Below are 25,339 nucleotides of genomic sequence, written 5' to 3'. Positions count from 1 at the left end.
GATTTATTTATTAATGATATATTGTTACATACATATAAAAAGTACAATGATGAAAAAATATACATATACACATATATATATATTCAATAGATAGAAATGATAATGTTTTAACTATATTTGTATTCTTTGTAATCATAAGTGTATGTAGATTTATTGATGTTGTAAATGCTTACACAGTAAGGCGCTCCTATCCATTTTGCAGCTCATCTCTTGTAGTTTGCTAACAGAAGTGGGAGTTGAGAGAACTAAGAAGAAGTTTATAAGAATCAGTACTTTACATGAGTGTGAAATGTTGCCATTTCTATAGAATTTTCAGAAGTGGGATATGTTGTTATAACGGTATTCCCTTCACATCATTGATAGATAAACCATCAAACTAGTCAATACTAGATCCTCTGGTGTGTCTCACGGAAAATTCGCACAGACAACCAATAAATTTACAGGCTTTACTACCGTTCTTTTCAAGATTTCGTGACTCTCACCGCCACCCTTCAACTAAATAACACCTCCAATGATTGAATTTAACGAATACTATTTTTGTATCAGAAGAGAAAGAGCTTACGTAATATTGAAAAAAGCAATAACTCTGACCTTACACTGTCGTTGGCCATCTTACAGCTATTACAAATAGTAACTACAGGTAACAATCAATGTAAGGTGGTTGGATATGTTTGACCAGTATGATGTCTATGAAAATGGGATGGGATTGAGTGGCCGTGGTGGTGGTGGTGGTGGCGGTGAAAAGAATACCAGTCGACGGAAGATCTGGCAACAACAAAAAAAAAGTACTTTATCGGTGCAATCATTCAAGGTACAATTAGTAAGGAGTAAAGAGTGAGGGAGATTTTCAAATTCTCAACACTTCCGAACACTACGCACACCTTCAATCAAGAAAAATCCAACCGACCGCAGTTGAATTCTTTTGCTTTTTTCTTCTTCTTTTATGACAAACATTTAAGATTTAATTCACATTTCCTTTCATCAACTAATTAAACCTCTAGTCATTATCATTATTTATTTCATTTAATCATGGCTATTGTGAAAAGAGGTGGTCGTACCAAAACAAAACAACAACAAGTACCTGCCAAATCTTCTGGTGGTGGTAGTAGTGGTGGCATCAAAAAAGCCGAATTCGATATTACGAAAAAGAAAGAAGTGGGTGTATCAGATTTAACTCTTTTATCAAAAATTACTGATGAAGCAATTAATGAAAATTTACATAAAAGATTTATGAATGATACCATTTACACATATATTGGTCATGTGTTGATTTCTGTCAATCCATTTCGGGATTTAGGAATATACACCCTAGAAAACTTAAATAAATATAAAGGAAGAAATAGATTAGAAGTACCACCTCATGTGTTTGCCATTGCCGAATCGATGTATTATAATTTGAAATCATATGGTGAAAATCAATGTGTCATTATATCAGGGGAATCAGGGGCCGGTAAAACCGAAGCAGCAAAACAAATAATGCAATATATTGCTAATGTTTCCGTTAATCAAGATAATGTTGAAATTTCCAAGATTAAAGATATGGTTTTAGCAACAAATCCACTTTTAGAATCATTTGGTTGTGCTAAAACATTAAGAAATAACAATTCTAGTAGACATGGGAAATATCTCGAAATTAAATTCAGTGAAGGCAATTATCAACCAATTGCAGCTCATATCACCAATTATTTATTAGAAAAACAAAGAGTTGTGTCTCAAATCACTAATGAACGTAATTTCCATATTTTTTACCAATTCACAAAGCATTGTCCTCCACAATATCAACAAATGTTTGGTATCCAAGGACCAGAAACTTATGTTTATACTTCAGCAGCTAAATGTATCAATGTCGATGGAGTTGACGATGCAAAAGATTTCCAAGACACTCTTAATGCCATGAAAATCATTGGATTGACACAACAAGAACAAGACAATATATTTAGAATGTTGGCTCTGATTCTTTGGATAGGTAATATTTCATTTGTTGAAGATGAAAATGGTAATGCTGCCATTCGTGATGATTCAGTTACAAATTTTGCTGCCTATCTTTTGGATGTTAACCCAGAGATTTTGAAAAAAGCTATCATTGAAAGAACTATTGAAACTAGTCATGGGATGAGACGAGGTTCAACTTATCATTCACCATTAAACATTGTCCAAGCCACTGCTGTACGTGATGCACTTGCCAAGGGGATTTATAATAATCTTTTCGAATGGATTGTTGAAAGAGTTAACATTTCATTAGCAGGTAGTCAACAACAATCATCGAAATCAATTGGGATTTTGGATATTTATGGGTTTGAAATTTTTGAACGTAATTCTTTTGAACAAATTTGTATCAATTATGTCAATGAAAAATTACAACAAATTTTCATTCAATTGACTTTAAAAGCTGAACAAGACGAATACGTTCAAGAACAAATTAAATGGACTCCAATTGATTATTTCAATAATAAAGTGGTGTGTGATTTGATTGAAGCCACTAGACCTCAACCTGGGTTATTTGCCGCATTAAATGATTCAATTAAAACTGCACATGCCGATTCAGAAGCTGCCGATCAAGTATTTGCTCAAAGATTAAGTATGGTGGGGGCCAGTAATCGTCATTTTGAAGATCGTAGAGGTAAATTCATTATTAAACATTATGCTGGTGATGTCACTTATGATGTTGCTGGTATGACCGATAAAAATAAAGATGCCATGTTGCGTGATTTATTAGAATTGGTGTCGACTTCTCAAAATTCATTTATTAATCAAGTATTATTCCCACCAGATTTGTTGGCCCAGTTGACCGATTCAAGAAAAAGACCGGAAACCGCATCTGACAAGATTAAAAAGAGTGCTAATATTTTGGTCGATACTTTATCTCAATGTACCCCTTCATATATTAGAACCATTAAACCAAATCAAACGAAAAAACCTCGTGATTATGATAATCAACAAGTTTTACATCAAATTAAATATTTGGGTTTGAAAGAAAATGTTCGTATTAGACGTGCTGGTTTTGCTTATCGTTCGACATTTGAACGATTTGTTCAAAGATTTTATTTGTTATCGCCAGCAACAGGGTATGCCGGTGATTATATTTGGCGAGGAGATGATATTTCTGCCGTTAAAGAGATTTTGAAATCATGTCATATCCCACCTTCAGAATATCAATTAGGGACAACTAAAGTTTTCATCAAGACTCCAGAAACTTTATTTGCCTTGGAGGATATGAGAGATAAATATTGGCATAACATGGCAGCAAGAATTCAACGAGCTTGGAGACGTTATGTTAAGAGAAAGGAAGATGCAGCAAAAACTATTCAAAATGCTTGGAGAATTAAAAAACATGGTAATCAATTTGAGCAATTCCGTGATTATGGTAATGGATTATTACAAGGTAGAAAAGAACGTCGTCGTATGTCGATGTTAGGGTCCCGTGCATTCATGGGTGATTATTTGGGATGTAATTATAAGAGTGGATATGGAAGATTTATTATTAATCAAGTTGGAATCAATGAATCAGTAATTTTTTCTTCCAAGGGTGAAATTTTACTTTCCAAATTTGGTCGTTCTTCCAAAAGATTACCTCGAATTTTCATTGTTACGAAAACCTCAATTTATATCATTGCCGAAGTATTAGTGGAGAAAAGATTACAATTACAAAAGGAATTTACTATTCCAATTAGTGGTATAAATTATCTTGGATTATCGACATTCCAAGATAATTGGGTTGCCATATCATTACATTCTCCTACACCAACTACCCCTGATGTATTTATTAATTTAGATTTCAAGACTGAATTAGTGGCACAATTGAAAAAATTGAATCCTGGGATCACAATAAAAATTGGTCCTACAATTGAATATCAAAAAAAACCAGGTAAATTCCATACTGTCAAATTTATCATTGGTGCAGGTCCAGAAATCCCAAATAATGGTGATCATTATAAATCAGGTACTGTTAGTGTCAAACAAGGATTGCCCGCCAGTAGTAAAAATCCTAAAAGACCAAGAGGGGTTTCTAGTAAAGTTGATTATAGTAAATATTACAATCGAGGAGCAGCAAGAAAAACTGCTGCTGCCGCACAGGCTACACCAAGGTATAATCAACCAACACCAGTTGCTAATTCAGGTTATCTGGCTCAACCGGCATATCCAATACCACAGCAACCACAGCAATACCAACCACAACAGTCACAACAACAAACACCATATCCAACTCAATCATCAATCCCATCCGTTAACCAGAATCAATCCCGTCAACCTCAAAGAAAGGTACCACCACCAGCACCAAGCTTACAAGTTTCTGCAGCACAAGCTGCACTTGGGAAATCGCCAACACAGCAAAGACAAACACCAGCTCATAACCCAGTTGCGTCTCCAAATAGACCTGCTTCTACAACCATTGCTACTACTACTAGTCATACAAGTAGACCAGTTAAAAAAACAGCACCTGCTCCTCCAGTGAAAAAGACCGCTCCACCTCCACCTCCACCTACATTAGTTAAACCTAAATTCCCTACATACAAGGCTATGTTTGATTATGATGGATCAGTCGCTGGTTCCATTCCTCTTGTTAAAGATACAGTTTATTATGTTACTCAAGTTAATGGTAAATGGGGTTTGGTTAAAACCATGGACGAAACTAAAGAAGGATGGTCACCTATTGATTATCTCAAAGAATGTTCACCAAATGAAACCCAAAAATCCGCACCACCTCCACCACCTCCTCCTCCAGCAGCAACAGCATCTGCAGGGGCTAACGGAGCTTCTAATCCAATTAGTACAACCACCAGCACAAACACTACTACCAGTTCTCATACAACAAACGCAACTCTGAATGGATCATTAGGTAATGGATTAGCTGATGCATTAAAAGCTAAAAAGCAAGAAGAAACTACATTAGCGGGGTCATTAGCAGATGCTTTGAAAAAAAGACAAGGTGCTACTAGAGATAGTGATGATGAAGAAGAAGAAGACGATGATGATTGGTAGGTAAGAACTTGTTATAATTTGTTTATGTTTATATTTTCTTGTTTCATTTATTATAAATGTATAAAATTTTATATATTATTTGACTGTAGTATACTCTCCGTTGTTATTGAATCAGTAAGGTGTTATGACGATGCAGTGGAGTTAATAAATTCCGCAATACGCCTAACACGGAATTTTTTTTCAATGCGTGCGGGAACAAAAAATGAAAGAGAATGTGTGCCACTATTAGTAGTAAGTGCTTTAATTATAATATTACATTTTTACAACCACTTTTACCACCACCCAAGTACACATTTTTTTTTACAACAAATAGTTTACCATCTAACAAGTTTTAACATCCGCCATTTTTATAATAATCATTGATTCCTTGTATCATGTCTAATAAGAATCGTAATAGAAATAGTTTATTATCATCTCATAATCGATCTAGTCATACAAATTCCACTAGTAAAGATGAACTACTAAAATTGAAATATCTGATGGAAACTCCCAATTTACCCATATATCCATTAAATGATTCATCAATAATAAATTCCAAAACAAACGATAATTTGAAAAATTCCCCTTATCAAAAACCAAAATCACAATCACAACCACAGGCACAGGGCCAATCCCAGTCTCAACCAGAGAACTCTTTGGTGTATCCTGATTTCATGCCTTGGAAAGATCATACTCAATTACCACAAGATGAAACTGAAATTGAACATCAAAAATTAAGTAATGTATCTTATTTGAACAAAGGTTATTTTGAACCTCCACAAGTGGCCAATGAATATTATTCTGCTCGTAATTTGATTCAAGCTACAGTATTTTTATCAACTGATAATTGTACGAATGTTATAAATGAATTATCTATTCATCTTTCCAATGCTTATAAATCTAGAAATGAAATAATTAATAAGATTAAATTTGATTCTAATAAATTCAAATTGCCTACTAGAGTTACATTAACTCTGTCAAAGAAAGAAATTTGGTTGAATGAATTAAGTAACCCAAATGTATCAATGACAAAATTGGGTGAAAAAATTCCTCATGGAATTAGAAATAAAGTATTGATTGATTGTATATGTACTAAGAAAATCCCCATAAATCGATCAATTTGGTTTACAAAATGTGTATTATATGGAGAATTACTTGCATTAAGAAGAAAACATCAAAATCGATTATCAACAATCCCCAACAATAATAGTAACACTGGTGGCGGCGGCGGTGGTGGTGGTAGTGGTAATTCATTGACAGGTATGATGGATTATAATACCGCAGAAAAATTTGAAATTCATTGGCTTCAAGAATGGACTCAACAAGTATCGGATTATATTTATAAATTTTCTCGAGAAATGAATAATATTGCTAATTTAGATGGGAAAAATCAATATATGGGGAAATTATCTTATTTGTTAAATTATATCCAATCATTATATGTTGAATCATTACTTGATAAATCATTATTTCTTTCATTGATAATGAAGTTTTTGAAAGATGGACTTTGTCTACAATCAAAATATATTAATGGATTGATATATTCTAGTATGGAGGAAAACTCGGACGACTATAATGATGATGATGACGATGACGATGATGAAGAAGACGCAAATAATGCTGAGAATCCTGAGAGCACTAGCAAGTCTAAGAAAAGAAATTTAGCTTGGATGGATGAAATTGATATGAATTATGGACAACGATTGGTATCTCTCACATTAATCAAAATGTTTTGGAATGATATTTTGAAATTTGATTATTTATCGAAGGAGTTGAGTGAATTGTTGTTGTTGAATTATTTCTTCATTAATAAATTGTTGTTGTTCTCGGTCAACAATGACAATGGTAATTCAACCGCAGTTATACCCGATGGATTACAATCCAAGATTCTTAAGCTAATATCTGATTGTGTGAGATACTTGTTTGAATATAATTGTAATATTTTCATTATACCTAATCATTGGACTCTCATTGAACCATCGTTAATGAGGATTTTGTTACTGGATTCCAAGGCAAAATCGGAAAAGGAACAAGAAGAAATTCAAAAACAATTGGAATTGGTTAAATATCGTAATGAAAGTTTAATTTTGAATTTGAAAAGTGAACTCAATAATTCTAACAACACCAACAATAGCTCCAATTTGGGAACTTCCAAAAGGTCCGTTAGATCAGGATCATTCTCCAATTATACTACAACCCCCATCAAACCAATATCAAATACAACCATAGAACAAGATTATTCATTCATCAATAGAAACTCTGATGATGTATTGAACATTGTTGAAAAATTGGATAACTTAAAGCTTAATAAAGAATTTGCAAGTTTTTTGAAACCAACGAAAAAATGCAATGCCAATTGGAAACTTAATTTGAAAGTTTTGTTGTTTTGGTGTGTCTCACCATGGAGAAATAGCACCAATTCAAATGAAGATATTTTATTCATTTGCAATTTCTTGAAGAATACCGTGGTTAAATCTTTGCCTAAATCCTTACGAACTGAATTCGATAATGAATTGCTAGAAATTATTTACCACATTGCTGAAGATAACAATAGTGAAGAAGGGGATAATTTACAATTTACAAGCTCTAGATTATACGTTTTGATAAATGAGTTATATCAATTGAAATTAATTACCATTGCATCTTATTTAAGAAAATTGATTGCATCAGGGATTTTTTATTTGGAACCAGGTAGTACTGTTGATCAAAGTCTTAACAATTTACCAAGAATCATGGAAGTTCATTTGAAAATTCTTGAAAATTTGCCAGTATTAAATAACCGACAATGTGACAGTATATTGAAACGTTGGACTCCTATGGGATTTGATTTTAAGGGGAAATTTTCTCAAGGACAATCAATTTTACAAGATTCCATCATTACCAAAATTTGCAATAATCAATTAACTGATGATATAGATTCTCAATGCATTGGATATATCGATTCTTTGAGTGTTGGATTACGATTTTTATTGATAAATTGGTTAACCAATGAATTAAAACTGAAAATAAAATCAACTAATAAATTAATTCATTTCACTCCAACAGTGATTACCAAACTTTATCAATTTTATGCGAAAAATTCAGGACTCACGGTTTTCTTTAAAGTTGTCATTCAAACAATTTTGAAAAATGATGGTGGTATGATTATATTTTATCTTGATTCATTGTATTTGATATCTAAATTGGTGATTAGACATTATAAATTAATCAAATCAATTGCTGGTGCTTCTGAATTGTCCGCTGCTTATGATTTGTTTAAATTAATAATTCAAGTTTATAAAGATTTGAACACCCGTGAATATGATTGTTTCAAGTTTAGTTCAATTTGGAATTTTATTAATGCTGTCATTGAAAAATCTTCACCAACATCATCGGCAACTACAACAGCAACAACTTCAGTTTCGATATCTTCCTTGTATTTAACAATGGGGAAACCCAAGAATTCCAAACTCAAATCAGTGCAAGGATTACATGTGAAACAAACCATGGACTCACCAATGTGTATTAATACAGTCGATGAATCACATACTCATGACACTAGATCTGGTGCGAAAAGGTATACTTCTACTGATTTCAGAAATGATCTTTATTTTTTGGTTACTTTACAACCAAGAGCATTGACCAGTGAAGAAAAACAAGAAGTATTTGATTTGATTGAAATTGAATTGAAAGATTTGGATTCTGCTTTAGAGTTTTGGTATAATAACTTTGAACTACTTGGTGAAGAAAAAGAAATCAATTTAATGAAGATAATTAAAAGTTTGGCTGTCACCACTTATAACGATCATTTAAGTCAATTTAATGAAAAATTGAAACAATTTGTTATTTCAAAAGTTGGTGAATCGATAGATCACTCCAAATTGAGTAATTTCTTGAAGAAACTTGCTATTTTCGATTTACTTCGAATTAATGATCTTGTCAAGTTGATTCAATCAATACAACGAGATGAAATTAATCATATTGATGATACCATCTCCTTTATTTATGAATTGATTTGGGGTGAACTCGACAAAGCTCACTTTAGTTGTTCTCAATTAGTTTTGTTACAAATTTCCCGACGCATGTATCAGGAAAAATCAAGCTATCAATGTATTATTTTATTACAACAAAGGTTATTGAAAAACAAAGAATCACAATTACAAACCAATCCATTTTTCATCAAATATAAAGCAGACTTGTTGTCATTTTTCCATAAAGCAATAATTACCAATACCAAAGCCATTCAAAGTCAATTCTTCGATAAGTTGTCACATTCAGACAGTTTACAATTATTGAATGTGTTACTTCAACGTCAAGAGAATGAATACATTAACACAATTCAAGACTTTAGTTTGTTTATTAAACATATCAACGAATTTAACTTGCCTATTTGTCAAGTATTGTTGAATGTATTATTTAATAACTTAGTGGTTGATAATGATGTGGGGATTAAAGTACAATTGGAAGCATTTGTCAATACTTTATTACAAGAAATCAAGTTTGAATTTTCTAATGAAAACTCCTTCTTTGGAGAATTGTTCAATTTTATGCCGTGGAATCAAAAGAATTATATTTTAGACATCCTAGAAACAAAGTTTTTGTTAGAAACAAATTTGGACAACAATCAAATTAAATTGATTATAAATGATAGAAACTTGTTACCACCATTGAATGATTTCTTCAAGAAATTTTCATCATCATCATCGTCTTCTACTTCGTCATCTTCTTCTTCCTTGGTACAAACTATTGAGACTGATAGTTCGTTTTTCCTTAATTTATTTAATTTCATTGGGAACTTGGTCAATGTGGCCAATTCACAAGAATTAATTTTGGAACAAGCCAATAGCATCAATGATACAATTTCAATTTTTTTGAGGATATTAATTATTCATAAACTGTATTTATGTTCAATGATATCTAGAAATACCAATGAAGAAAATGTGATTTTATTTGTTACTAAATTAATTGATTTACTTAATTCTGATTATTTGACTAATCATAATGATAAATTGAGAATATTACTTTATGATTTGCTTTTGTTAATGAAGTCGTCAGTTAGTGAAGAAGTGAATTCAACTAGAGAATTAAATGAAAATCTGCAAGGTAACCGAAATGGAACTGGAACTGGTGGTGGAGGGTCAAATGCAATCTCACCAAATCAAGACTCAATACTAGACGATCAGAACACCAATAGCACTGGTATTGGTAAGGGCCAGAAGTCACAAATCGGCGTTACCAACAATAATGATATGTTGGATGTTGCCCCTACAGTTTCTCTGATTCAAGTATTGTTTGATTTACCAGAACCAAATGCTAGTAATCCTTTTAAAGAATTTATAGATGATAAATTGGTTAAATGTTCAATTATGCTCGAGGAAGAAGAATTAAAGTATGGTGGTGATTATCATATTTTCAACAATACGGGACTTTATTTGAAATCAACGAAAAATGAATCTGTGAGTTTACCTCCCTTTGTCACTGGATTAAATAAAACTGCTGGTGATTATGATAGTTCGTCGGCAAGAATGATTAAACAACCTTTCAAAATGAAAAGTTTTGAGATATTAGAAGATGTAAACAATAATAAGAATTCAGTGAATGATGGATGTATTAATTTGAGATTATTTGATGCTTATACTACAAAAGAAAACCCTCGTTAATAGTATGTAGTATATATACATAGGTACAATTTGCAATAATAAACTTAACACAGTGTTCATACTTTTATTGGAATCATAGGGGTAGTAACATCAATCAGGGTCCAATGTCACTCTTGGCAACCCAAGCTGCTTTCATCCTGCCAAGGAATTTTCATTGACTATCACCACAGACTAATCAAAAATAACCCTTTGAGTCCCAACTAGACATTGTTATTTGGTAATGTTTTGTGATATGCTTTCCCTTGTCTTGAATGAGTTGACAGATGTTTTTGATTGATTGCTAGACGTGGAACGACATTTAAAGTCAACGACATTTGGTGCTTGTTTTGTTTTGTTTTGTTTTTTATTTTAGGACGACGACGACATAGTTTTAGGTCCAACACCGCCAGAGAGAGAGAAAGAAAAAAGGGGACAACGAAGAGTTTGAAAAAAGGGGAACAAATAAAAACCCAAAACTGACAGCATTCTTCAAATCACATAATTTGTCTTAATTATTCCTATCACCACATCAGCCCTAATTATATTCAATGACAGAAAAGCGTCTTCTGCCTTCACCGGCATTGAATGAAGCTTTTGAAACAGAAAGTGCAGTTTCAGATACAAGTGATACCCCAATGACGAATAATTTTGAAATTCCACAAATACAAATACCACAAGATTCTCAAATTAATCCTATGTCACCGTCTATTCACATTGAGGAAGCTTTTGTCCCCAATGACACATCATCGGCTAGTAATTTTGGAATGTTGTCAAGTGCAAATTTTTCGACCGATTCTTTAAACGACACAACAGAACCATTTGTCGATTATTATAATAATAGCAACAGTAACAATGGTTCACCTAGACGATATTCAAATTCATCGTTAACCAACTCACCAAGAATTGGTCGAGCAAATTCAAATAGTGCTACTTCACGTTCTCGTCCATTATCTGCATTTCTAATGGATTCCAGCAATGCGATTTCTGAAGATGGTCAACCAATTCAACCAGTTTTCAACAATACCCCAAGATCAAGAAATTCGTTGACTTTCGGAATAAAAACACCGGTTTCTTCAACATTCGCAAATAATTATACTCCACCTCCATTGGCTGCACCAACTGGTCCTTATAGATCTTCATCTCCAACAAGGCAGTCATCACCACTGAGAATAAACAAACATCATCGATCAACATCGCCAGTAAGAAGAGGGTCCTCACCAACAAAGGCCAACAATAACAACAACAACAACAGTAATCCATTCAATTTTCAATCACAAGACTTGATGTATCAAACTAATCTTAACGTCAGTAATGGCTCAAATCTAAGTTTGCCAGTTAAACCGGCTCATCGTAAAGGTCACAAGTATAAACATTCTTCGATTTCTATGAACCTTTTCCAAGAACCTCCGCCAGTTGATATTGGAATGACACAGCTTTCAGCTATACCTGATCTGTATCCAATACCAAATTTCAATGAAACATTGAATTCAATTACTCCTAATCAGAAATTACGATTCATGTGGTCAGGTTTCCATGTGGGATTATCTTTAATTATTTTCACTATTGGCTTCAAATTCAAATTGCCGTCTTTATCAACATTGGCTCATTTAGTATTTTATGATTCATTAGGTTCATTACTTATAGTGTTTGTTGACACCATGTCTAATTTTGATGTTTGGAATAAATCGTCTCTTGCTTATCCGTTTGGATTAGGAAGAATTGAAGTTTTAGTTGGATTTGCATTGAGTACTTCGCTAGTAATGGTTGGGTTTGACTTGTTTAGTCATTTCATTGAAGAGTTTATAATATTGTGGGTTTCTCCCGATAATCATGACGATCATGAACATCTGTCACATAATGTTCATGCCGAGCCTGGGAACAATGGTAACTCAAATTGGTTTATTTATATTGTGGTTTTAATTGTCACCATGGCTGTGTCGTTGTTTTCATCAAACTATATTTTGACATATGATAGGATCACGGAAATGATAAACGGTCAGGATGACACTGATTTGAAAGGTAATTTCCCAACTAAGCGCAACATCAGTAATGGAAGTTTGATAAACGAGGCTAATACGATCGATAACAACACTACTGGTGAGAAACTAAAGAAAATCGTTAGTGTTTGGAAAAAGAATCCTACCCACTTGATCACATTGAGTTATACATTATTTTTATTAGTGGGACCATTGATACCTCAAAGTTTAACATCTGATTTGGCAATTGATATTAATGAAGCTGCTACTATTACGGTGGCACTTTTGTTATGTTATAATGGATGGAAACTAGTGAAAACTCTTGGTGGGATATTATTATGTTCATTCCCTTATTCAGATTACGATTATCATATGCTCAAATCAAGAATTATTGATCAAATATTATCTAAAGATTTTTTCAAACAAACCTATAGAATAGAAAAATTTTTCATTACAAAATTCAATTATCGACTTTTTGTTATTGGGATGAAAATTAATATGAAAGGAGCTAATTCTGATGAAGAAGTAAGAATGAGATTTGAAATAAATCGAATAATTTGTAATGAACTTGAAAAATTGGATAATTCTAGTAAATTAGTGAAACCAGAGATTACTATTGATATAGACCGTTTTTAAAAAAATAAATATATTTACCTAATCTAGTAGTAAACTGTGTAGTGATATGAGTTGAGCCAAGTACATTTGGGGTGCAGGACAGCCGCAACTTCCATATCGAGTAATAATACTTAATGAGTCAATTTTACCGCGATTGATATCTTTCGTTGATGAAACAAAAAAAAAGGGCAAGACAGACAAAAAAAAATTTTCAACATAATGGATTACTTTCTCTTCTTATTGATTTAGATAACCATATTTACTATACTTTGGGCCTATTAACAATGTTGAGAACATATAGTAAATCATTGTTGAAGACATCAACTACCATAAAGAAATCGTTCCTGTTCAACACAGCAACTTTATCGTTACCCACCAACAAGAAATATTCTACTTCAGTTCCTGATGCTAATGATGAATCACATACCGGGAAATTTATCAATTCGATTTCTAAACCTTATTCAGTAACCACTTATGCACGTCCGAATCTAGTGTTAACTCATGGTAAAGGGTCATATATATATGATTTAGAAGATCGTAAATATATTGATTTCACATCTGGTATTGCTGTTACTTGTTTAGGACATTCTTATGAACCCATCACGCAATTAATTAAAGATCAAAGTGAAAAATTGATTCATTGTTCAAATTTATATTATAATTTACCTGCTGGAGAATTATCCAATAAATTAATTGTTAAAACAAAAGAATTTGATGGGATGAAAGATGCTAGTCGAGTATTTTTATGTAATTCTGGTACTGAAGCTAATGAAGCAGCATTGAAATTTGCCCGTAAATATGGGAAATCAATAAATCCGGAAAAATATGAATTTATAACTTTTGAAAATTCTTTCCATGGTCGATCAATGGGGGCATTATCAGTGACACCAAATCCAAAATATCAAGAACCATTTTCTCCTTTGATCCCAGGGGTCAAAATTGCTAAACCTAATGATATTGAAAGTGTTAAACAAGTTATAAATAAAGATAAAACTTGTGCAGTGATAATCGAACCTTTACAAGGTGAAGGTGGAGTTAATATTATTGATGAATCATTTTTAATTGAATTGCGTAAATTATGTGATGAAAATAATGTATTGTTAATTTATGATGAAATCCAATGTGGATTGGGTCGTACCGGGAAATTATGGGCTCATTCATGGTTATCTCCAGAGGCTCATCCCGATATAGTTACTATTGCCAAGGCATTAGGTAATGGTTTCCCCATTGGTGCAACTATGATCACCGAAAAAGTTGAAAAAAGTTTAAATGTAGGTGATCATGGAACAACATATGGTGGTAATCCATTAGCTTCTACTGTTGGTTCATATATTGTTGATCATATTGGTGATAAAGAATTTTTACAACAAGTGGAAAACAAATCACAAATTTTCCTTGAAGGATTAAATAAAATAGCTGAAGAAAATTCTAATTTGATTGAAAAAGTTAAAGGTAAAGGGTTGTTATTAGGTTTACAATTTAAAGAAAATGTTGATATTGGTGAAATTGTTGCTAAATGTAGACAACATGGTTTATTGATTATTACTGCTGGGATGAATACTATTAGATTGGTTCCAGCTTTAAATATTCCTGATCAAACTATCAAAGATGGGCTTGAAATTTTAACTCAAAGTATCAAAGAAGTTAATTAAAGAAGAGAGTTTAGAGACGATTTACAAAAGGAACCAAAATGATCTTTGGATTTTTTTTTTTGTAGACATAGATATTCATACATATAGTAATAAATGAATGACAAGATTCAACCCTTCTTACTCTTCAAACTTTATGAGTACAATCCTAATTCAGATAATTTCACTTTATTAGCCAATGCACACATGGCCGCTTTCTGAGCAGCTAATTTCTTATTCAAATCATATCCACCACCTAAATAAATACCTTTAGCCAGAACAAGAACGTGATAGACTTTTTCAGGTGATATTTTATCCTCATATTCAGGGGTAGCAATTTTTGCTTTACCCAATTTGGAATATAAATCATTTCTAGCATTAGTATCAACATTCTTACATGCAGTTCCTAAATGTGGTATACCATATTGATCAACATAAATCTGTTCACTATTCATACTGGTAGAAGGTTGGTCATATAATGGCCCTCCATTGGAAGGCGGTTGTGCTTGAGATTGAGGTTGCGGTTGTTGTGATAATTGTGGTGGTGGCGAATGTGCTGTTGCTTGCTGGGCATGTGGATTTTGTTGCTGCATTGGATGAAAGTATTCCATGGGTGAGTTTACGTATGGTTGTGGTTGTTGTGGTTGTTGTAGAAATGGTGTTTGGTAGGCAACACCAGGGTAACGTTGTGGTTGTGCAAATGCAAATGGTTGTTGTTGTTGTTGTTGGGACGGTGGCTGCATTGTAAATTGAGGTGAAGTTTGTCTTGCTGTTGCATTTGCCAACGATGGTGATATAGCTGCTGTATGATTTTGCATTGGAGGTGATCCTGCATTCACACTGGCAATATTAGCGGTAGCTTGCTCAACAACAGGTGTACCTATATGAGAATTCATAGTTGGAGGTGCTTGTTGTATGGGGATTTGCATGATTGTTTCTGGTTTCTCTGTTTTAATAGTTGTCGTGGTCGTGGTCGTCTCAGTGGTATTATTCTTCGTATGATTATTTTTCAAAATCTCCCATATTTTTCTTATCCGGTTGTGATCATTCAAAATATCTTGAGCGGCTCGACATTTGGCTTCTTCAAAACTTACTGATGATACCCCGGACCCTAATTCTTCATTATCCACCAAGATTCTAGCCACATGAGGATCAGATTCAACTTGAATAATTTCGTATCGAATATTCTCTCGAGGAAGATACAACAAATTAGTTATCAGTTTAAATAAAAGATCCAATTCCACAAGAGCAACTTTTGATAAAACATCGTTCTTGTTCATGTAGTCGGCAATTACTGGTTCATATAATCTTTTGACAAATAATTTCAAATCACTCAAGTCATATCCCTCGGTTTTGAGTCCACCCATATATGCCAAAAATATATTGCCAATGATTTGCAATTTTTCTTCGTAATCAGCATCAACGGAGACATTGTACTTTAAATGATCAACCAAATTATAACCAAATGCAAACTTGGTTAAAATAATTGGTGCCATCAATTTATGACTAATAAATTGTATATCTTCGTCAAGTAACCGAGAGTAACTCTCTTCCAATACTTCAACTAGACAAAGTTGCATGATTGCTCGTCCTCTTAAAACCAATCTTCCATTATGACTTTTATTATAATCATTAGATGACAGTTCAATAAAATCCAGAGGTTGACGATACGATCTATCGGTCATGATCCTAAGCAAAAGTATAGTACTATTAATGGCGGGCAAAGTTGGAGGATAGGAAATGATATCAATAGGTGCTGTAAGGGAATCAGCCTTTTTCCCTTGAAGTACTCTCAAATCTTGAACAACATTACTTGGTAATGCTGGGTTATAATCCATAAAATAAGACACAAATTGATCTTCAATATTGGATTTAAAGTTAATTTTGGATAATGATGTTAAAAGTGGCAAATATCCAGCTAGAAATAATTCTTTTAATCGAACGGCAATTTTTGTTTGCAGGACAGTTATCAATTGCTCTAGTCTCTCAATTGTTTGTTTAGTTTCACCAGGTGCTTCACCAAGACGAATAGTTTTCAATAGCTTTTCATATTCTTCTCTCGTTGGTGCTTTACTAATGATATTGTTAACCATTGCTTGGAACTGAGAAACATTCCCCTTAACTTGAGTCAAATCATCACATACAGTTAATAATGATTTTGATTTATCAAAAGACATCTTTTGGAATATGCAGTGTTGATCGTGATATTAATATTGTTTTGTAATGAAGTAGTTTTTGGGATAATACTCAGTTGTATTTGATGCGAGATGTAGTTAAAGATAAAAAAAAAACAAGAGGAATAAAAAGGTGGGAAGAAAAGAATATAAAAATCGAGATCTTTGCTAATATACAACTAACACCTTTTTTATATATATGTTGATGTATAGAAGTTGAATATCTTAAATAGGTACTCTGGTTTTTATGGCAACAACAACAAGTAGTCTGTTAGTTTAGGCAATGATGATCAGTAGTGAAAAAAAAAAATTGGAAAGTACAACTTCGTGAGGTAGTGCAAACGACAAAAACTGCCACCCATATTCTTTGAAACCGATCACTTTGGTGGGAATTATAAGAATTATATTTGAAGGATAATATTTCAAACTTGTCATTCTATGGTAGAGGAGAAGAAAGCTGTCAAGCTTATCAGATGTAATTGAATGGGTTGGTCTAGTTCGTATAAAGATGGGCATTTACTAAATAGGGTTGTCCAAACCAATCTGTAGATTCTTCAATTAGGTTAAAACAGCAAAACTACCTCTATCTAAGGCAAGGGATCTGTGAACCAATTCACCTGTCTATTTTTTGCAAGAACGTAGGATGGTAGCATCATCAGTTACGTAGATAATAATGGAATAATGAGTTGGTTCATTTGATGAGAACACGACTTTGATATTGCCGATGTTATTGTCTCGGGTCGCGTTGGGACTGGTCTCAGTCGGGGATTAACAATGCGCCCTAACTACCTGGCCCTGGCAAACCCCCACAAACCCACCCCCACCCACGCATCCAACCAAAAAGAGAAAATGCCCTTTTTCTTTTTCTGGGATCATTGACACGAAAAAAAAAATTTTGAGAAAACCAAAAAAACAGAACTCTCAATCTTAAGAGAAAACTCAAAATAAAACTTATCACTAAAGCTCGACCAGTTTTTAATCAACCAATAGATACTCCACATATTATTACAGTACTCTTATAAACTTCTTTTTTCTTCAGCTCTCTTTTCTTTTTTTGTTTGTACTGCAATATCATTCATTCTTCCTAATCTGAGTGGACCACCAATATTATTAGGCACAAGGCTAGATTATTTCATTTGGCTTTCAAGATAAGGCTGTAAATTCCCCCAAAAAGAAGTGTATCTCCTACCCCCCATAATACATCCCACCAGAATCATCTACAACGATCGCCCACTACCCAATCCATTGTTATCAAAGCACGTGGGTACACATTTAACAAAATCTATTCAAAGAAAATATATACAATAATACTATTTTTTTTTGTTGGCTGTCGTTCATTATATGTGGGTATTAAATGACGGTGCCGTTCAAAATACCAATTTCCGATTTAGATTATTGTCTAGAGCAATTATTAGATCATAAACCACCGAAAATCCTTCCTCCAGAGACCATTCAACAATTATGTCATACTTTAAAAACAGAATTATTACAGACTCCAAATATAATATCGCTACAATCACCAATATCGGTAGTTGGTGATATTCATGGACAATATCATGATTTATTAGAAATATTCCAAATTGGAGGATCACCGCCTCAAACTAATTATTTATTCTTGGGTGATTACGTTGATCGTGGTTATTATTCAGTGGAAACTATATCATTGTTATTAGTTTTAAAATTGAGATATCCAGAAAGAGTGTTTTTAATACGAGGTAATCATGAATCAAGAACAATCACTACTAATTATGGATTTTATACCGAAGTCTTAAACAAATATCAAGGGTCAGCCGATGTATGGACATTCATTACTGATTTGTTTGATTATTTACCATTAGGGGCTACTATAGATGGCAAGATATTTGCATGTCACGGTGGGTTATCCCCCAGTTGTCAACAATTGGATCAAATACGAGCAGTCGATAGATTTAGAGAAATCCCTCACGATGGGATTATGGCAGATTTAGTGTGGAGTGATCCTGACGTTGCCATACTGGATTTTAAATTGAGTCCTCGTGGTGCTGGTTATTTATTTGGTAATGATGTCATTGATAAGTTCTGTCAGGATAATAATTTGGTGCAAATGATTAGAGCTCATCAATTGTGTAATGAAGGGTATACGAGTTATTGGAAGGGGAAATGTTTAACTGTTTGGAGTGCACCAAACTACTGCTATCGGTGTGGTAATAAAGCGAGTGTTTTAGAAATCCTACACTCAAACTATGATAGTAAAGATCCTACAAATGGTTCTGATGGCGAAATCAGTAGTATTAATGGTGAATTCATAGGGGTGAATACCTCTTTTGAACTGTTCGGTGATGATGATGATGATTATAACGACTACAGAAATCGATTTAATAATAGTTCCCGGTTACACAAACAACAAGGAGTGCTACCGGGACAATTTTTCAATGTTTTTGAAGCATCTAAAGAAAATGATGAAGATACTTTGCAAGGTAAAAGTGTTAATGGTATTAATTTTGATGATGAATTGTCAACGTCTGATGATACTAGTGGTAGTGGTGGTAATAATAATAAGGGGGACTTCTTTGCCGCTTTCTTCCAAGAACGACCTAAACGTCAACAAGTTGAGTATTTCTTGTAATTTATAATTTTCCGTTTTGTATTGGTTTATTTTGATTATATATATATTATGTGTATAGAATGTTGTAATATTAATTAATAATAATAATTTTTGTGTTTTTTATGTTTGTTTAAGTTGAATTAACCATAATATAATTCAAAATTGAACCCATCATGTATTTCATAATCATCTAAAGTAATATGATCTTTATAAACTTGGTACCCTTTCTTTAAAATAATCTTTTCCAGCGGAGTACCAATTTGTAATCCAAGTATTTTTTTAACATCTCCAATTGTATCAGTTTCAAGACATTTCAATTTGATTTTTTTACCTAATCTATCATTAGCTTGTATTTCAATCATCTTTGGTTAAATATGTGGTGTGTAGTAGTAGTAGTAGTAGTTTGTTAGTGATGAAGATTGTAGCGAAAGAGAATAAATAGTAGAAAATATTTGCGTTAATTGTACACTACTCTATTTGGTGTTATTTGTAAAGTGGTACACACACGTACACACACATTCAGCACCTGCGGGAAGACTAAAAAAAAGGCACTACTAAATAATGAATAAGTGGCAGCAAGTAGAAATTTTGGTTGTCCTATTTTTTTCTTTCTTTTCTATTACAACACTTCCAATCATCTTTGAATTAATACTTCAACTAATTAGAAGATATTCATTCATTCATTCATTCATTTTTGTCAATTAAATTCCTATTCACTCCTTTAGATATATATTTTTATCCCACGAAATTTATTGCAAATTGAAAACCCTTCCCCCTGTTAACTTTGTTATTGTTGTTGTTGATATTTTTTTTTTTTTGTACTTTAAAGAAACTCTTTACAACCAATAATTATCAAACCCAACTTAAATCATCATATACGCCTTGAAAATTAAATAACAGAAATTCTTTTTAAATTTTTAATTATCAATAATTTAGATACCGAGTTACTCTTAGCTTAACTTAGTTTATTGTATTATTGTTATAATTATTAATTAATTCGGGTTTCTTTTTCTATTTTTTTTTTTTCATTTTCTTTTCTTTTCCTCGTTAATTAACAGGTTTACTTTGTTTTTGGGTTCAATATTTCATTAATTACAACAGAGTGTTTTTCATTTATTTTGGATAATTCGATTATATTTTAATTGAACAACTGTTAAATATTTAATAGAATACATTTCACAACTACTACTGCTAATAGTTCAATTGGAAAAGGGCCCAATTAATTTACAATTTATAATTATCTTATAATGTCAGATATTCCTCCAACCAATGAATCTAATCTGGATTCTACTTTGATTAATCAAAAAAATAATGACAATAATGACAATAAAGAGACTGGTAAAGATATAAGTTCAACTCATACCCATCATAGAGTCACGTTTGCGGAACAACAACCAATTTCCACCTCAAGCAGGAAGTCTTCACTTTTAAGAAAACATTCCCTGAATAATACATCTTCAGACAGTGATAAACGACCATCTATTATATCGAGAAATAGTAATCCGGACATTCATAGAGATTCTTTACCTCCTCTTAATCGAGGACCAAGCTACAACGGTAATTATACAAGAAGTCATAGTTCAAGAAATGTTAATGCCAACAACACCATCAATACTGGTGTTACTTCCGATAGTAACTCTAATAACAATGTGGATTCGAATGCCCCTATTAGCTCACCAACGACACCCGCAATAAGTTCTCCACCAGCCAACGGTAAGTATTTTAACTTGGTGTTACCAGCAGGAAAATCAAGAGAGAAATCGCCAGGTCGTCATTCCAAAGAGGGACACACTAGGTCAAGATCATTTACTAAACAGCAACATGGTATAGGCAGCACAAGTTCTCAACTGAGCTCACAGTATTTAGCTCAAGAAAAGGCGTATTTACGTAAAATGAGAAATCAATCAGTTGATGATTATTACTCAAAAGGTATACCTGGTGCTCATGAAGTCTCGAAGGCAGATGATAACGATGACGAAGATGATGATGATGAAGAGCACTCTTCCTTTGACGGTGGTGATAATGCTAATTTGTTAGCAGCTATAGATGACGATAAATATCAGATTGACTATAGCATGGCTCTATCATTAATGAAGAATTCCAATGTTAATTTGAGAAAAATTGCCAATTTAAACACCGATGACACTGATGATCCAGCAATTATTGAAAGATTGGAATGGCAATCAATGTTAACTTCAGTGTTAACAGGTGATGTAGTTCGTAGTGAAAAAACGAAAATCATCAATATTAATAATCCCGACAGTACACAAGAATCTTATTTGCATGCCACTTTCAAAGAGAATTTATGGTTTGGAATTAGAGCCAAAATCTTTAACCGAACTGAAGATGAACAACGTAAAATCGTCGCTTATAGAAGAACTTTGGTAGATCAGTTGATTGATGATGTGATGAAATTTGAAATTGATTATGAAAACTCTACCGACAATCCAATTAGAGATCAAGTCAAGACTATTTTGGATAGATATGATCAGGCATGTAGCTTGTGGAAAACATTGGAAGATATGTATAGTGATAAACCAGCATGCCGAAGTGAAGAGTTCCAGAATAGAATTGATGCCTTGACAGCATGGTTGACTATTACTGATGCCATAAGCAGAGAAACCAAATCTTTACGTTTATGGATAGGAAATGATGAATTGGACATTACTAAATCTCCCGTGGAAGTTTCATCTTCCAATGCTGCTACTTCAACTAGTAAGATTGTGAAAAAAATATTTGATGAAGATAACAAATCATTAGCAGAAAGATTGATGAAAGAAAAAGATGTGCAAACAATTTTCAGGAAAAGAATTTTTAAACCAATAGCCCCATGGATGATTAAATCTAAAGACACTTATATTAGATTAGGTGTCATATTTGAAAATATGAAATTGCCTGATTATTTGCATGATTTGTTGCAAATATGTATTATCCCCGTTCGATTAATTAAAGAAATTGTTATTGTGAGATTAGGGTACGCTATGAAGTTACAGAACCCCACATTAATGATGATTGATCAAATGCTTGATGATTTTAAGAGTTATATAACTGTTGCCTTAGAAGTTAAAAGTGGGATCCTGGAATATAAAGAGCCTGATGAGGATAGGAAATGGTTGATCAGTGATTTATTTGATAGCGAACTTGAGGATTTTGATAACGTTATATTACGATGTGTTCGTTACTTTTTGGTGTTACTTAATAGAAAATTATTAGATAGTTCGCGTTCGCCAACAACGTTCCGAACATTTAAAGAACCAGAGGAGTTGGAAGAAGCATGGAATTTTTTGAAACCATTAGGACACTATGTTGATGGTGGTAGTGTAGTGGTAGCTGAAGAGATCACCATGCTTGCCCTGAGATTGATTCACCGATTGATGGCATATTTTAATCATCAGATTAGAGAGCCTACTTATAATGGAGTCCCACAAGACTTGATCCGTTGGTACAGTTCAACGTCGGAGAATTTTGGTCAATTACGACGTAAGTTGGCTCGTTTTATGGGAGAAATATCCCGAGATTTCAAAAACTCGGTAGTGTTTGATATACCGTCTCAATCAAACTGCACCAAGACATTGTTAGAGATTCTCCGTAGTTCCAATCATTTTTTGGTCTATACTGGGACGGTTGAAACTCAGGGGACTTATTTTTTTGCCAGTCCTGAGCTATTAGGTAACGAACAAGAGATTTTGAAAATTTTAACGGGATCTTGTGTTGGATTGGATCCAAGTACTGATAATCTGCATTTCACTGATTTGTTGCACTTGATACGTTCTGGTAGTGAAGAGCATTTACGGTATAATGATGACGATCTTGATTCCTATGATGATTCAAACGGTGCTTATGCTTATGTTTTGGCATTATGTCCTATGAAACCAATTGTATGGGATGGTCTTGTCGTTAATGTTGATATTGATTCGGTTCCAATTACCGATATGAAAAATGGCGAATTATTGTTAGTCTCGAAATTATCATATTATGATCTTCATATTGTCCGCAATAGGTTTTTGGAAGTTGCAAGCGAAGTTTCCCTTGGTAATGCTGGACTTAAACAAGTAGAATATCGATGTTCCTTGGCGAAAGTGAATCAAGAGTTGAAGAAAATGAATCGAGTAGTTTTCAAAATGTGCTCATCAGTGTTGGAATCGGTACAGGTAATCAAAACGAGAATTGCTGAACTTGACCCAGTGGGAGAATATCAAGCATTGATTAATAGTTATTTTATTTACGCCCGTGATTACGGTAAGAATTCGGTCAGAACGCTTGACCCGCAACGGAAATCGACCATTATTATGAAAATGATACAATTATCAATTGATTGGGTCAGTTTTATTTGTGACGATTGTATTCCAACGGATAGGAAAACTTTCAGATGGTGTGTGTTGGCTTTAGAATTTTCTATGGAGATGATTCGTGGTATCAATATATTCTTATTAACCGAGGAACAGTTTACAAAATTAAAAGTCAAAGTTGCTCGTTGTATGTCGTTATTGATTTCTCATTTCGATATTATGGGAGCTAGATCAAGTGAGGCAGAAAAGAATAAATTATTGAAATGGACAGCACAACGTCATAATATTGCTAGTTCCCAGAATGACGATGAGTATTTGAACAAAGTTTATCACGAGGAAGTCATGGGACAGATCAATAAAATTGAAGAACGGCGACGTAATTTGCAAGAAGAATTCCAATCAATTGGACGTGTATTGGATGTTAGTGATCTGGAGTATCAATTTCTCACGTTATTGGCATCGTCATTTTCAAGCGTTTCAATCAGATGGCAAAAGGGAGCATGTATTGGACGTGGTACTTTTGGTCAAGTGTTTTCAGCAGTCAACTTGGATACTGGTGGGGTTATGGCTGTCAAGGAAATTACGTTCCATGATAGTCAATCGGTTAAAACTATTGTGCCCCTGATTAAAGAAGAGATGACAGTATTAGAAATGTTAAATCACCCAAATGTGGTACAATACTTTGGTGTTGAAGTCCATCGTGATAAAGTTTACATTTTCATGGAATTCTGTGAGGGTGGATCACTTGCTGGATTATTGACTCATGGTAGAATTGAAGACGAGATGGTTATTCAAGTTTACGCTTTACAAATGTTAGAAGGGTTGGCTTATTTGCATCAATCAGGTGTTGTGCATCGTGATATCAAACCTGAAAATGTTTTGTTGGATCACAATGGAGTAATCAAGTATGTTGATTTTGGTGCTGCTAAAGTTATAGCTAGTAATGGAAGAACCATTGGTGGAATGACTAATTCTTCACTCCGTAAATCGGTTAAACGTGATGGCCATAATAATTTGAATTCAATGACGGGTACACCGATGTATATGTCACCAGAAGCCATTACAGGGACGTCTACTGATAGAAGTGGTGTTGTTGACATTTGGTCTTTGGGATGTTGTGTGTTAGAGATGGCTACTGGAAGACGACCATGGGCAAACTTGGATAATGAATGGGCTATCATGTATCATATAGCTGCTGGTCACAAACCACAATTACCGTCACCTGAACAATTGAGTGAACCAGGGAGAACCTTTTTAGCACGTTGTCTTGAACATGATCCTACCAAGAGACCAAGTGCTGTTGAATTACTAGCTGATCCATGGATGGTTGAAATCAGACATATGGCATTTGGAAATTCCGATGTTACAACTACACCATTATCAGAGGTTGCAGGTCCGGTTTCAGAATAAAATCAGAGGTTTTTTTTAGGAGGGGTCGATAAATTTATAGAGGGAAACCAGAGCTTATTCTATTAATTTTCTTTATTTCGCTAGAT

At 33.4% G+C, this 25,339-nt stretch overlaps 8 protein-coding genes across 8 annotated transcripts; 6 read left to right on the top strand and 2 right to left on the bottom strand. All coding sequences in view use genetic code 12, as the record gives it.

Annotated features, from left to right (window-relative positions):
• Positions 1-1,029: 1,029 nt before the first annotated feature.
• On the top strand, positions 1,030-4,980 carry MYO5 (myosin 5; the record flags this gene model as incomplete). The annotated part of the gene is made up of 1 exon (XM_705894.2): positions 1,030-4,980. One exon carries the CDS (start codon positions 1,030-1,032, stop codon positions 4,978-4,980), a length of 3,951 nt encoding a protein of 1,316 aa, XP_710986.2.
• A 374-nt stretch (positions 4,981-5,354) lies between these two features.
• SRB8 (Srb8p) lies at positions 5,355-10,598 on the top strand (the record flags this gene model as incomplete). The annotated part of the gene is made up of 1 exon (XM_712080.2): positions 5,355-10,598. One exon carries the CDS (start codon positions 5,355-5,357, stop codon positions 10,596-10,598), a length of 5,244 nt encoding a protein of 1,747 aa, XP_717173.2.
• Positions 10,599-11,125: 527 nt separating this feature from the next.
• CAALFM_C405080CA (Zn(2+) transporter) lies at positions 11,126-13,189 on the top strand (the record flags this gene model as incomplete). Its single annotated transcript, XM_712081.1, has 1 exon — positions 11,126-13,189. The coding sequence occupies one exon, from the start codon at positions 11,126-11,128 to the stop codon at positions 13,187-13,189; it is 2,064 nt and encodes a 687-aa protein (XP_717174.1).
• A 263-nt stretch (positions 13,190-13,452) lies between these two features.
• Positions 13,453-14,820, top strand: ARG8 (acetylornithine transaminase; the record flags this gene model as incomplete). Its single annotated transcript, XM_712083.2, has 1 exon — positions 13,453-14,820. The coding sequence occupies one exon, from the start codon at positions 13,453-13,455 to the stop codon at positions 14,818-14,820; it is 1,368 nt and encodes a 455-aa protein (XP_717176.2).
• A 131-nt stretch (positions 14,821-14,951) lies between these two features.
• Positions 14,952-16,973, bottom strand: CDL1 (Cdl1p; the record flags this gene model as incomplete). The annotated part of the gene is made up of 1 exon (XM_712084.2): positions 14,952-16,973. One exon carries the CDS (start codon positions 16,971-16,973, stop codon positions 14,952-14,954), a length of 2,022 nt encoding a protein of 673 aa, XP_717177.2.
• Positions 16,974-18,324: 1,351 nt separating this feature from the next.
• PPG1 (putative serine/threonine-protein kinase) lies at positions 18,325-19,575 on the top strand (the record flags this gene model as incomplete). The annotated part of the gene is made up of 1 exon (XM_712086.2): positions 18,325-19,575. The coding sequence occupies one exon, from the start codon at positions 18,325-18,327 to the stop codon at positions 19,573-19,575; it is 1,251 nt and encodes a 416-aa protein (XP_717179.1).
• Positions 19,576-19,694: 119 nt separating this feature from the next.
• CAALFM_C405040WA (ubiquitin-like protein) lies at positions 19,695-19,916 on the bottom strand (the record flags this gene model as incomplete). The annotated part of the gene is made up of 1 exon (XM_019475386.1): positions 19,695-19,916. The coding sequence occupies one exon, from the start codon at positions 19,914-19,916 to the stop codon at positions 19,695-19,697; it is 222 nt and encodes a 73-aa protein (XP_019330931.1).
• Positions 19,917-20,801: 885 nt separating this feature from the next.
• Positions 20,802-25,253, top strand: SSK2 (mitogen-activated protein kinase kinase kinase; the record flags this gene model as incomplete). The annotated part of the gene is made up of 1 exon (XM_712087.2): positions 20,802-25,253. The coding sequence occupies one exon, from the start codon at positions 20,802-20,804 to the stop codon at positions 25,251-25,253; it is 4,452 nt and encodes a 1,483-aa protein (XP_717180.2).
• Positions 25,254-25,339: the final 86 nt, after the last annotated feature.

This window comes from Candida albicans, chromosome 4, assembly GCF_000182965.3.
Source record: "Candida albicans SC5314 chromosome 4, complete sequence".
NCBI lineage: Eukaryota > Fungi > Ascomycota > Pichiomycetes > Serinales > Debaryomycetaceae > Candida > Candida albicans.
The sequence above is the reverse complement of the archived record's forward strand: the minus strand, read 5'-3'. Positions and strand labels throughout refer to the sequence as shown.